The 14,138-nt window shown below is 37.8% G+C and overlaps 1 protein-coding gene across 1 annotated transcript in view; it reads right to left on the reverse strand.

The window, feature by feature from the left end:
* Positions 1–14,138, reverse strand: part of LOC127800733 (uncharacterized) — a 53,106-nt gene that overhangs the window by 36,604 nt on the left and 2,364 nt on the right. Inside the window, exons 3-5 of the mRNA XM_052335520.1 lie at positions 12,329–12,680; positions 11,924–12,078; positions 11,379–11,615 (exon numbers count right to left, since the gene is read on the reverse strand). Coding sequence (XP_052191480.1) covers positions 11,379–11,615; positions 11,924–12,078; positions 12,329–12,675 — 739 coding nt within the window. The 5' untranslated portion in view covers positions 12,676–12,680. The remainder of the gene's footprint in view (positions 1–11,378; positions 11,616–11,923; positions 12,079–12,328; positions 12,681–14,138) is intronic.

Genomic DNA, 14,138 nt, shown 5'->3' on the forward strand with positions numbered 1-14,138 from the left:
CCTGCTGGAAAAACTGGCTTTGGGAAACAGGGAGGCAAAAGGGTACACGATGGTGGATGGCCTGTTGAGGTATAAAGGCGGGATAGTAATAGGCCACAAGGAGGAGCTCAAGAGGAAAATTCTGCAGTCCCTTCATGAGTCCCCTTTAGGAGGACATTCGGGCATCCAAAATACCTACTTGAGGGTGCGGCAGCTATTCCACTGGCCTAGGCTTAGGGTGACAATCAAGGATTTTGTTTTGGGGTGTGATACATGTAAGAGGCGCAAACATGAGAATGTGGCATATCCAAGGCTGCTGCAACCCATACCCATCCCGGAACAGTCATGGACAAATGTGTCCATGGATTTCATTGAAGGGCTACCAAGATCCGAAGGTAAAGATTGTGTAATGGTGGTTGTCGACAGGTTGACTAAGTTTGCACACTTTGTGGGATTATAGCGCACCCCTACACAGCCCAGGAAGTGGCTAGGGCATTCACTGACCGGGTAGTAGCTATGCATGGGGTTCCTAAGTTTATCATATCAGACAAGGATAAGATCTTTACTGGTCACTTTTGGAGAGAGTTGATGAAGAACATGGGCATAGTTATTAAAGGCGCGCCTAGGCGCAAGGCGCCTTAAGGCGTCAGTTTGGCGCCTCGCCTGGGCTAAGGCGAGGCGGTTTCAACAAGGCCCTTGCCTTGCAAGGTGAGGCGCGCCTCATGAAACCCGTGCCTGCATCCTCTCTTCCTCTTCTCTCCAGCCTCCCCTCTTCTCAGTTCCAGTATGTAAACATCACAACTTATTTACATTTCTTTAGTTTAAGTAAATGTCCACATTTTCTTTAATTTATATTTTACCTTTCAACAACAACAACAACAACAACATATCCAGCCTTTATCCCACTGTGTGGGGTCGGTTACATGAATTCTAGACTTCCATGTATTTCTGTCTTTTGTCATATCCTCATTTAGATCTATATATTTCATATCAAATTTTAATGTCTCTCCCAAAGTCTTCTTGGGTCTACCTCTACCTCTTTTTGTGACTAATTGTTCCATTTCATCAACTCTCCTCACAGGAGCGTCTCTTAGTCTCCTTCTCACATGACCAAACCATCTTAGTCTAGTCTCTCTCATCTTCTCCTCGATTGGCACTACTCCTACCTTATTACGAATAACTTCATTTATAATTTTATCCTTTCTTGTATGTCCGCACATCCATCTTAACATCCTCATCTCTGCTACACTCGTCTTTTGCTCATGTTGGTATTTGATTGCCCAACATTCTGAGCCATACAGCAAGACTGGTCTTATAGCTGTCCTATAAAATTTTCCTTTCAATTTTAATGGGATTTTACCATCACATAACACCCCCGATGCATTTCTCCATTTTAGCCAACCTGCCTTAATTCTATATGTGACATCCTCGTGAATTTCTCCATCTTTTTGAATCACTGATCCCAAATATCGAAAATGGTCTTTTCTTTGTAAGATTTGGTCTTCTAATTTTATTATAACATCATCCACTCTTGCATTTTTACTAAATTTGCATTCCATATATTATGTTTTCTTTCTACTTAATTTAAATCCCTTAGATTCTAAATTGTTTCTCCACAACTCAAGCTTAGAGTTCACTCCTTCTTTTGTTTCATCCACCAACACTATGTCGTCTGCAAATAGCATACACCATGGCACATCTATCTGAATATCTTTAGTGAGTTCATCCATTACTAGGGCAAATAAGTATGGACTTAGTGCAGAACCTTGATGCAGTCCTATTGTAGTTGTAAATGGTTCAGTATCCCCTCCGCATGTTCTGACCCTTGTCTCTACACCATGATACATGTCCTTAAGGGCTTGTATATAGGCTATTTTGACTCCTTTCTTCTCTAAAACCCTCCATAATACTTCTCTAGGGACCCTATCATAGGCCTTTTCTAGATCTATAAACACCATATGTAGGTCTTTCTGATGATCTCGATACCTTTCCATTAGACGCCTCAGTAAATATATAGCTTCCATTGTTGACCTACCAGGCATGAAACCAAACTGATTTTCTGACACCTTTGTTTCCTTTCTAAGCCTCTGCTTTATTACTCTCTCCCAGAGTTTCATGGTATGACTCATTAACTTAATTCCTCTATAATTTTCACAGTTTTGAACATCTCCTTTGTTCTTGTATATAGGAACCAAAGTACTCTTCCTCTACTCATCTGGCATCTTTTTTGATTTAAGGATGGCGTTAAATAGTTGCGTTAGCCAGGAGATGCCCTCTTCTCCCATGCATTTCCATCCTTCTATTGGTATATTATCTGGTCCCACTGCTTTATGATTTTTCATCTTTTTTAAAGCTTGCCTTATTTCATTTTTCATCTTATATTTTACCTTTCATTTACTTTAATACATAAATGTAAATAAGAAAGTACTCCCCATTTGGATTCAATAAAAATATCTAAAAAATCAAAATCCATAACAATAAGAAAATAGAATTTTGGTTTTAGTACAAACTCAGGATTTAGCGATTTTACCACCCCCAAAATACGTACCTACTATTTCTTGAAAAATTCATTAAAAATCATTTTAACAACAATGAATATTAGCTATCAAAATGCCGGGAGATAGTTTTTCAAAATGAAAACATTTTCTTATATGTCTCCTTATAATGCGCTAATCTTCCAGACTTAGAAAAAATGCGATAATCTTCCAGACCAAGAAAAATAACATTTTTCAAAATAAAAATATTTTCTTGATTGTGGACTTGTAGTGTTTATTGATTGTGGAGAATACTAAAGATATTCCAAAATGTCCTCCATCAATAAAACAAAGAGATTGGAAAGTACATGCAAAAGAAGAAAAATAACAGGGATGAGCAAAATATGGCACCGTAAGATGATGATTTTCAATTTGGTAAAGGGTATGATGATGATGATGATTAAAACTTCTTTATTGATTGTGGACTTGTAGTGTTTATATGTTTGTTTAGAACTTTGCACGATAATTGGTACTTGTTTGAGTTTGAGACTGTAAGTTTGAACTTTGATGATGTTTCTAGTTTAGAAATTGCATGATGAATGAATCAACTTTGATGTTGTTAGTTTAGAATTTGAAGATAATGAAACATTAATGATATGCATGTGTTATTATTGATAATTTGATAGTTTTTTATGATTTTACAAGATTTTGAGTTTTTTTTCTAAAAGGTGCGCCTCACTTCGCAAAGGCGCGCCTCGCCTCGTGCGCCCCGCACCTCAGGCTCCAGGACCCTTTGCGCCTCGCGCCTTTCAGAACTATGAACATGGGCACGAAACTCAACCTTTCAACTACCTATCATCCCCAATCAAATGGGCAGATAGAAAGGGTGAATCAAAGCCTTGAAATCTACCTTCGATGCATGTGTTTGCTGCAACCCAAGAGTTGGCATAGGTGGTTAGCTCTAGCACAGTGGTGGTATAATTCCAGCCACCATGCATCTATAAAAATGTCCCCCTTTGAAGCTATATTTGGGTTTAAACCCCCTATCTTACCAGCCACTGAAGGGTGTACCTCAGCTACGGCAGTTGAGGAGTATTTCCAGCAAAGGAGAGGGATGTTACAGCAACTCAAGGAGTTGGCATCAGCCTAAAATCGGATGAAACAGCAAGCCGATAGGAGGAGGAGTGATTGCAAATTTGAAGTGGGAGAAAATGTTTACCTACGGCTAAGGTACCCTCATCTAAAGTCCATTTCCCAAGGACCAGTCTCTAAACTCAACCCTAAATACTTTGGCCCTTTTCACATAACAGCTAGGGTAAGCAAGGTGGCTTACCGTTTGCAACTACCCAAAGGGTCCAAAATCCATCTAGTCTTTCATGTTTCCTTACTAAAGAAGACAACTGGTCAGGAGCGAGTGAATCCAAGATTACCTATGCTACCCAAGGAGAAGGTAGTCATGTTACCTGTGTTACCCAGGGAGAAGGTAGTCATGAAGGAGCCAGAGGCTATATTGGATAGAAGAGTCATCTACCACCAAGGAGCCCCTCTTATTCAAGTGTTGGTCAGACAGCAAGGAGGATCTGCGGGGGAGGACACCTGGGAATGTAGTACCTTTCCCAGCTACTACAACAATTTCCCAAGATAGCCAACCTCTTAAACATTTCTTGAGGACAAGAAATTGCTGAAGGGAGGGGTATTGTCAAGAAACCAAGGCCGACCCAGGCCTATTTTGCTGCGGATTTAATTACTCTTATTGTTTCTCTTTATTGTTTACTTGTAATTCTTCTTTTCCAGCTGGTAGTTAGTTAGAAGGAATATCCAAGTGTAAAGGTGGCTAGAATAGGACAAAATAGTTTGTTATGAGGATTATGATCTGTTGTGGCAGCACCCTAAAGCAAGCTATATAAGCTTAGACTACCCCTGTAAGGGATATCGATTATCTAACAAGAATTCAATCCATACTCTCTCTCAACTTCTCTCTCTCTCCTTCTCTCGTTCTCTTCCAATCTCTCCCTTTCTTTCCACAGTTCTTCAGCTATCTCTTCTAATACACATTGAATTAGACGGATTGTTACTGTCACATACCATAACTATGACAAGATCAAGTGAAAAAAAAACAATATCACACGTTTTTTATTTAAGCTTTTTCTTTTAGGAATACTAAAGCACAAATTTCCAAATTTTATATGAATAAATACCTATAAAATTACATATTAGAATTTCCTGCTAACACTTTGTCTCAAATCATAGAACTTAGTCTATGTTAGACTCAGCTACCGGTGACAGGTGCAGGTAAATGTCTAGGAGTCTAATTCACATGTCCAAGGACACAAGGACAAGACTAAATTTTATTTTTTTTATATTCTTATTCAATTATTTAATAAAACTTACAAAACTGGAATACTACTTTTTACACAAGAAGATGAGATTTGTGCGAATATTTTTAACGTAACATATTTATTAAGCCTTTAGCTAAGTCCACCTCATGAGGTTAAGGCTTGTGATTGTCTATTACATATTTCTTGACCCATTATTCAACAAACCATGTGAGACAAATGTCTCGTACACATCTAGGATGCTAAATCTTTGGCACAAGTACTTCACTTATTTAGAAAAATCCATGTAACATAGAATGTGGTAAATAATCTACTACTGTTTATTGATAAAAATGTAAAATAATTTATTTGACTGTAAAATATAATGAGGAGTTGTTACTTCATGCACAAATGCAAGAGCTAACAATTAATGGCTATGTCCTGATCTTTTGATTAATGTGTGGGCACGTGCCAAGTTGTGTGTGTCCAAGTCATATTTGTGCTGGTTAATACATGCTAATACCCATAATTTTACATCTTTCAAACACAATTACAGATTTGAAAGGCCACCATTTAGAAGTGATCATATATATCTAATAGTGTTGAAAACTCTTAAATTTTAAATTAAATTACCTACTAATAATGACATAACATTACATTGTACAAAGGGTGACATGCCAAAAGAATGAAAGAAAAAATTTTCCAAGATACTATGCCTCATTCTTATTCCAACCATATCAGAGCTACTCATAAAGATAACAAAAGACAACTATTATAATGTTTATGCACATGCACATATTTGACCAAAACATAGAAAGCTAATTGCAATTTTGCTCAACTACCATGTTAAATGTTGTCTAGAGTATACGTTCATAAGATCAGTTATAGCATTGTATTTGAGGGCCAATGAAGTATTAAATAAAAGTTGTAACACAAACTGTAATTAGTGTTAAGTTGAGGGGTTAAACTGTAAATATTTTATATCTTCATTGGGATATCCACCCACTATTATAAATAGAGGGCAAAGGGTAGCAAATGAATAGAGAGTTCTTATTTTTCTGTTTGTAACGAGTGCTGATTATTTCTGAGAGAAAGGATAGGTGTTGTTAGCTTTGTAATCTTAGGGAAAACAATTGGGGCGTTCGAGAAATAGAAGGGAGAGAAGGGCCACTATTGTACTGATCGATTTCTGCAAATAAAGACTGCTCTCGGGAAGTTTTTAGAGGTTGGATGTAGTACCATTCACATGGCATGAACCAGGATAATCTCGGTGTTCTTGTGCATGTGCGGTTCGTGTTTCTTGTTTGATTTAATTTTGTTTCAGTTTATATTTTATGTTGATTCTATTAAATTTGTTCCTAAGATCTAATCCGTGAGTGTGTAAGAGGAAATGTGGTAGAATTCTTGTATAAGAAAGTAGTTCCAGCGGCCCTAGATATAACAAATTGGTATCAAAGCCTATTTCTAGTATCAAGATTTCTTCTGTTTTGATTCTCAGTCATAGAATAGTGTCAAATAATGGCTGCAACTAGGTATGACATAGAAAAGTTTGATGGTCAGAATGATTTCGGCCTTTGGAAGAAGAAGATGAGGGCTTTACTAGGAAATTTAGGGCTGGAAGAGGCCTTAGGCAGTGAGGAAAAACCACCAGAATCCCTTACGGATGAACAGAAAAAGGAAATCTGTGATAAGAGAAAATAAATCAACAAGAAAGCATTTAATACCTTAATTCTAAGTCTAGGAGACAAAATCTTGCGGGAGGTGTCAAAGATGACAACCGCAAAGGACCTTTGGAATAGGCTAGAAACCCTTTACATGACCAAGACTCTTTCTACCAGGTTATACTTAAAGCCCAAGTTCTTTTCTTTCAAGATGGTTGAAAATCAAAAGCTACAAGAACACATTGACAGCTTTAATAAGCTGTGTTTAGATCTTGAAAACATTGACATTAAGTATGATGATGAGGATGAGGCATTGGTCTTATTGCACTCATTGCCAAAATCATATGAGACTTTTGTTGACATCTTGAAACACGGCAGGGATAACTTGTCTTTGGATGATGTAGTAGGGGCTTTAAATTCTAAGGAATTGCAGCTAATAGTAGAAGACAAGAACTCAGTAAGTGATGCCCTTTCGGTTGGTTTTAGATCGGATAAAAATGATCCTAAGAAAAAAGGAAGGTCTAGGTCAAGATCTAGGAATGGCAGGAGGAAAATAAAATGTTTTCATTGCCATGAGGAGGGCCACATCAAGAGAAACTACCGAAACAAGAAGAAAGAAACCCAGGAGAAAACCAACCCCGAATGTTAAAACACCATGTGTGGTGTTGGCTATGAGAGTGCGAATGTCCTATAGTCTTTCTAGGTATGTAGTAAAATAGCATAGGTCCTAGGGTTAGGGTGTAATTCTCATAGGAAAAGGGTATTTACCCATAGAGACATGGTGGAGGGGGGAAATGGTTTGTCTAGGCATCAATTAAGGTCAAGGAAATTGGAGATGGGAGAAATTAGGATGCATGGTGGAGCTGTTCCAGATTATTAGAAGCTGTAAAATATGCCCATGTTTTAATAAGAAAGTCTAATGTCCTTAGGAATAATTAGATAGTGAGAATTGGAGTCCTAAGAGTTGGAGCTCTTAGAGAGATGGAAGCAACCCTCAAGAAAAGAGATTATGTGGTGCATGCTTACAGGTTCTGTGGATAAGCTGCAGCCACTACGGATAGCCTATGATAAGTTAAGTTAGGGCATTTCTTGAGGATGGCTCACAATGGTGAGCAATAACTAGGAAAGGTATCTAAGGCTAGGGATATTAGGGGAGGGGAAATTTGAAGGTGCAACCATGTAGTTTGGTAAGATCACCAAAGTAGAAATCTCAAAATCAGACCTTGTATATGTCAAAAGCCCATTAGAGATTAGTTCTAGGATCTAGGGTGACCTATCTAGGCTTTGTCTCATGGTGGAGCTATGTGAAGTGTACCTAGTGAAGATGGTGTGTTCCTAAGGAATTCCCAAGCGCATATGAGCTTGCTGGAATTTAGGAAGCTTGCTGGAAATTGCTTCTGGTGTGAAGGGTTAGGTGTGTGGAGTTGTGTAATAGGTATACCTAGGTCTCCTAAAGCTAGGGTCCTTACCTATGAGGGAAAAACACTACTAATAGGACATGGAATTAGTTGATTCCAAGGGCAAGGGATGAAATCTGGAATGCTGTGTAAAGAAAAACAGCAAGGAGAATCCTTTGGGAATGTCCTAAACTAACCTATGAACCAGGGAATAGTAATAGGGAAATCTGAAAAAAAAAAAAAATTGGTCATATTCATTGTGTAAGCTTGGGCTAGATTGTGAGAGGGAGGAAGTTAGTATAGCTTTGGCTCTTGCGTTGAGGGTCTTTGTGAACAGTGAGGGGAAAAGGGTGTGTGCAAGTGTTGTCTTGTATGGAGTAGCCCATGTTGATCAAAATCTGGATTAATCAAGGAAAGGGAAATAGAATCACCTTGTAGATAATGAGCAAGGGAATAGAAGGTCTAGTGTTGCCTAGGATGGGTAAAAGATAGAGCCACAAGTAATCTACCAGTGAGGTATGGAAATTTGGATTTATAAGATGCTTATGCACTGCCTTGAGTGCTAAGGACAGGCTGGAATATAGAGCCCCTTGTATAAGAAAGAGGGCTGCACTCATGACCAAATGAATGGCATGGAGCCATGTAAATTTGGGGAGAGGCTTGGACTTAAATGGAATATCCCTTAGGTTAAAAGGGTGGAGTGCTGTTGTAGTGTCTATTTGTAAATTAAGGAAGTGCTGGGAAATGGGAAAAGTCTAGGGAAATGGCTAGACATGGCCATTGGTTATAGCAGCACATAAAGGCTTAATTTGGGTCAAATAGGTGTCACTAATCAGCTAGTATCCATGGAAAATTAAGAGAGAAAAGTGATCTTATAGTGTAGCCAAGGGATAATAGGCTAGAGGGTAAGGTAAGCAAGGATTGGTTGCTTAGAAGCTCTCTAAGTGTGATTATAATTCCCTAGGTAAGATATAAGATTGTGATAGTCCAAGGGGTAAATTGAGTGCATGGGGTAGCTATGTCAATTTCAATGGTATGTCTAGGAAAAGTAAGGCAGCTTCATTGATAGTTATCCAATGGGAATCTCGAGGTGTAGCTGAGGTGGTAGTTCAGTGTTTGAGATTGTTGGAAGGAGGAGAAGCTGGAAAGATAAGGCATAGAGGTTGGAATAGAAATGGACAGCTTATGGAAGCCTAGGATTATCCAAATCTTAAGCATATCTTGGTAGACTGGTAGGTAGATAGAGCAGTTCTTTAAGTTTGAAACAAGCATAAGAGAAAGACAGTGGTAAATGTCAGCAGCTGATATGGAATGATTCAATCATTGATTGGTGATTGATTAATTGATGATTGATTGATTGATGATTCAATCATTGATTGGTGATTGATTAATTGATGATTGATTGGTGATTGATTGATTGATGATTCAATCATTGATTGGTGATTGATTAATTGATGATTGATTGGTGACTGATTATATATGTTTCCTAGATTGATTGATTGTATATATTATTTCCTAAAAGAAAAATTGTATCCTCTAGATTAGATTATGTTTCCTATCTTGGTTGTATCCTAAATTGTATAGATTCTAGGATTCTTTCCTAAAGTTAGTTGTTTCCTATTTTTGTAAAGAAGCTTGTATAAATCAAGCTTTTCTAGTGAATGAAAGGTTGAGACAGTAAGGTTATTTTTTTCCAAAACTTAACAGTAAAGCCTAAGAGGCCAGATATGGGAGCTAGGAGTAAGTCTAGCAGTGATAAGGCCTATCCGGTCGGGGTTCACTGTTGTTGTGATGCTGTATAAAAGTTTAGACACTTTGAGATTAAGAAATAACATTAAGTATGGATTTGGTTTATGGTGGAGTGTACTTAGATAGAAAGTTACGTATTAACCCTAAAAGGAATGTCTAGGTAGAGAAAGTTGGGATAGACAATGGGCAGTCCATTTGGCTTAGTCTTAAGTCCCACCATGGAGTATATCAATCATATTGATGTTAGGAAAAGTTATTCATTAGGAAATCCTTGAAGAGGATAATATCTAATGAGAGTTGCAGGTTTAGTTATTGCAGCTGGAATTTTATCCAAAGGTGGTCCATTATTATGTTTTACAGCATTGATTTGTTTCTTTGATGTGTTTGTGTTTTTGAGTGATCAGGTGCAGCAGGAAGAACCTATGAGAGCCGGTTCATTCCATCTATTGGAAGGCCAAAAGCTTGGATGGATGAAGATTGAAGTATACTCAAGACAATGGTGGAGAATTGTTAAAATGTTGTCTAGAGTATAGGTTCATAAGATCAGTTATAGCATTGTATTTGAGGGCCAATGAAGTATTAAATAAAAGTTGTAACCCAAATTGTAATTAGTGTTAAGTTGGGGAGTTAAACTGTAAATATTTTATGTCTTCATTGGGATATCCACCCACTATTATAAATAGAGGGCAAGGGGTGGCAAATGAGTAGAGAGTTCTCATTTTTCTGTTTGTAAGAGTGCTGATTGTTTCTGAGAGAAAGGCTAGGTGCTGTTAGCTTTGTAATCTTGGGGAAAACAATTGGGGCATTCAAGAAATAGAAGAGAGAGAAGAGTCACTACTGTACTGATCGATTTCTGCAAATAAAGACTGCTCTCGGGAGGTTTTTAGAGGTTGGATATAGTGCCATTCACATAGCATGAACCAGGATAATCTCGATGTTCTTGTGCATGCGTGGTTTGTGTTTCTTATTTGGTTTAATTCTATTTCAGTTTATATTTTCTGTTGATTCTATTAAATTTGTTCCTAAGATCTAATCCATGAGTGTGTGAAAGGAAGTGTGGTAGAATTCCTGTCCAATAAAGTAGTTCCAGCAGCCCTAGGTATAACATACCATAAAGCTTAAAAAGTAGGTGAGCAACGTGTAATGAGGTCAGAAGCTCTATAGGACAGTATGTAAAGAATGTTTCACAGCAAAGTTAATATAAAGTTAAACAAGACAACTTTAGTGTAAATAATGGCAAAGCTAGTAGATACTAACATGCACACTTTTTGAATCAAGTACATTCTTTGCATCCCCATGAGGTCCCTAATCCCTACAGAAGTCATGGTATTCATCGAGGATCAAATGAAAACAAAGGGCTAATTTGATTGTGGCTCCAAAAACTGTTTTATGGCTTTGGAATAGAAAAACTCAAGAAGATGTGTTTATAGAACTCATTCCAAACCCTGTTTTCAATTATTGAAATCAAGACACCACAGTTTTGGGAAATGAAAAATGAATGTTTTTTTTCAGTTCTATAAATTGATACCGTAACAAAATAAAAACTATATAAAATAAAGTTGTTTTAAAATATGCCCAAATTTTTTTGTTCCAAGAACAGGAAAAATAAAGAAAACAAAAACACAAAAATCATAAACTCCTACATGGGAAAAAAATTACTAGGTGTCAGCATCCCTATCATCACTATTCCCGATTGTCCAAACGAAAAGCATATGAGCAAAAAGAATCTGAAGGTATAAGCTATATAGAAACAACAGTTCAGAACTTCTATTTATTTATTGGGAAGGAAGAGTAGTAAGTTACCACAATAAACAGCATTGACATGTCCTCTAAGCTTTTTAATATTTTGCATCTTCTGCACCATAGTAGATGGCTTGGCAATTGCATAACATGCTGCACGAACGGAAGGTGCACGATGGTGTCTTGTGAAACCACCACCAATTTCCCTCAAATGTAGCCCACGAACCTGATCAGCTCGCATATGAGGCCAACGGAGGTGAGCAAGGGCCGTCCTACCATTATTTATCTTGCCTTGATCATCTGGAGATAACGGAAGAAGGGAGAGAAAAATAAAGTATTAGTGGCTAGCAGAACATGAAGAAGGGGAGAGATTGACAGTGGAAGCTCCTCTCATAACATTAGAAACCCGGAACAGTAATAACTAACAAAATACTGCAGGTTCTAATGTAGAAGAGACATTGAGGCGTCTTTTTCATTTGGCAATTGACATATGTATATGGCTTGGTGATTATTTAGTCAATCACCCAACAAACATATCTCAATAACCAAAGGTGTCCATGTAAAGATATATAACACAAAATAAATCATGTTGAATATAAGTCACTTACGTCCTAGAAGTGAAAAAGAACCAGTTCCCAAAAGAGTAGGAACCGCAGCTGCACTATAAGTACCCCCACCAACAACACCTCGTGATGGACTAGCTGAATTCAGAATCAGTCGCTTCAGAAGGTTTACCAAATGACCCTTTTCAACATGAGGATACCTAAAGAAACAAAAATGATGGCCTCAATCAAAGAAATATAATACCAAAGAAAGGAGAAGCAAGATAACTCAACAAAATCCTAACATCCTCCCAGCAGTATCCTCTGAAAAATCAGCATTTATAATCTCCATTAAATCAGAATGATGATGATTAGCCAAACAAAATTTGTACTGAGGGCCATGCACAGCTCATGTAACTAAATAACTAATTAACACAGAGATACCAGGTTGACCAAAAGCATACTGTATACCTCTCTGCCAATTGATTGTAACTCAATGGGAAAGACAGGCCATCATCATTTTCATCTCCGCTGCGCACCCCACTCCTGGAATACCAAGCATGATACCGTCTAGGTAAAAGTTGATGTTCAAGAAGCTCATTCCACAGCTGTCCATAGGTCCTGTGACAAGGCCCAGCTGATAGGAAATGCATAATCAGAAAATAAACCTCTCCCAGGTCAATATCTACATCAGTCTCTGAAGTATTTTTCTCTGGATTTGCAAGTTGAGCTTTCTCATTTCCCATATTAGGGAAACTCAGTGGTTTCATATTCACAGAACGTCCATCACAAGAAGGAACATATTTCCGAAGAGCCATATTTCCTACAACACCACAAAGGGAAGCATAAAGCACTTGATTTACAGCATATGTGGCACACATAGCATGAGTAAATCTAAAATACAATACAAACCTATCAAGCTTGAAATTTGACCAAAACAATTCTTAATGCAGACCCAAAGATAGTGAAGAGTCATTTTCCATGTTGAACTTTGTACCACAAAAGAAGAAGAATCAACTTTATAGGTATAATAATAAATTTTCTATAGGAAAGGAGAACTAGAGATGGAAAAATGAAAAAATGTTTTCTGTAACTAAACAGCCCCTAAGTATTCCATAGGCTGACTAGTGCTCATAGAAAAAGTAACCATATTGATAGACTGTTAATAAAGGTAGTTCAAACTGGTGAATATGTAGTGGTACTAGAGAGGTTTATAAGAATCTTAGGAGGGAGATTGGAGGCCTGATCAACCAGACTTCAAGTTTAAATCCTTAACTGATGAACCAGCAAACCCAACCTGGGAATCTTTTTCTGAAGATGAGGTGTTAAAAGGCACTTCATGGTTCCAAGGGGGATAAGGCTCATAGGCCGAATGGTTTCAGTATACTTTCTTGTGTGCAAGGGTGTTATTAGTATCATGATTATATAGGTTTGGAGTTTCTTTCTTCACATTTTTGGTATTTAGTGGGTTAGCCCAGCCTCAATGAGTTTCTTTTTTTTTTTTTTTTTTTTTTTTTCTATTGGTGGGCTGTCTTTTCCTCTTGCCTGCAGCTAATATTCCTGATTTCAGGGCATAGAAGTTCAAATCCTGCAATCTTACAAAACAAAGGAATGCAGGTAGCTTCGCTTTCAGGAAATCATGCATAATAGCACATCCAAAGCCTCCATTGGGCTTAAAGCAATTTAGAACCTCCAGTATTAGCCTGAATGGCAATACCCATGAAACCACCTCTTACTCCCCACATCACCACACATTGAAAATCAGCAATCCTACCCACCTCAAAATTATAAGAACCTACTAGGGCAATGAGAATCAAGTGGAAAACCAATTCAGACAAGGATGCTAAACGAGCGGTCATAGATGCCTTCAACTTTATTTATGAGCTTTGAGCCCCTGATAACAGACAACTGGCCAAGAGTGGCTCAATCGAAACTAAAAAGGAAATTTGGACTGGACCTTTGCAGTTTGGCTCATACAACCCTTTTTTGAATTTTCCACGTACTCTCACATCCAATCAGCCAAATTTCACCCCTTGCAGAATGGCATCAAGTGCCACAACAAATTGTCCCTAACCTTTCTAATAAGTACAAAAAATTGGTTTCTGGTTCCTTCCCCCATCCTGACCAATGAATGACTAAGATTCATTTGCAACAGAATTTTCTGCATTTAAAGGTTCCATCGTTCCCATCACTCCCATTGCTTCTTGTTGAATGGTTAGATCTGAATTCTATGACGGTGCTGTTAATGGAATTTGTTCTTGAGTCAATGTTCTCAGTCTTT

Source organism: Diospyros lotus, chromosome 4 (assembly GCF_014633365.1).
Source record: "Diospyros lotus cultivar Yz01 chromosome 4, ASM1463336v1, whole genome shotgun sequence".
In the NCBI taxonomy this organism is placed as follows: Eukaryota; Viridiplantae; Streptophyta; class Magnoliopsida; order Ericales; family Ebenaceae; genus Diospyros; species Diospyros lotus.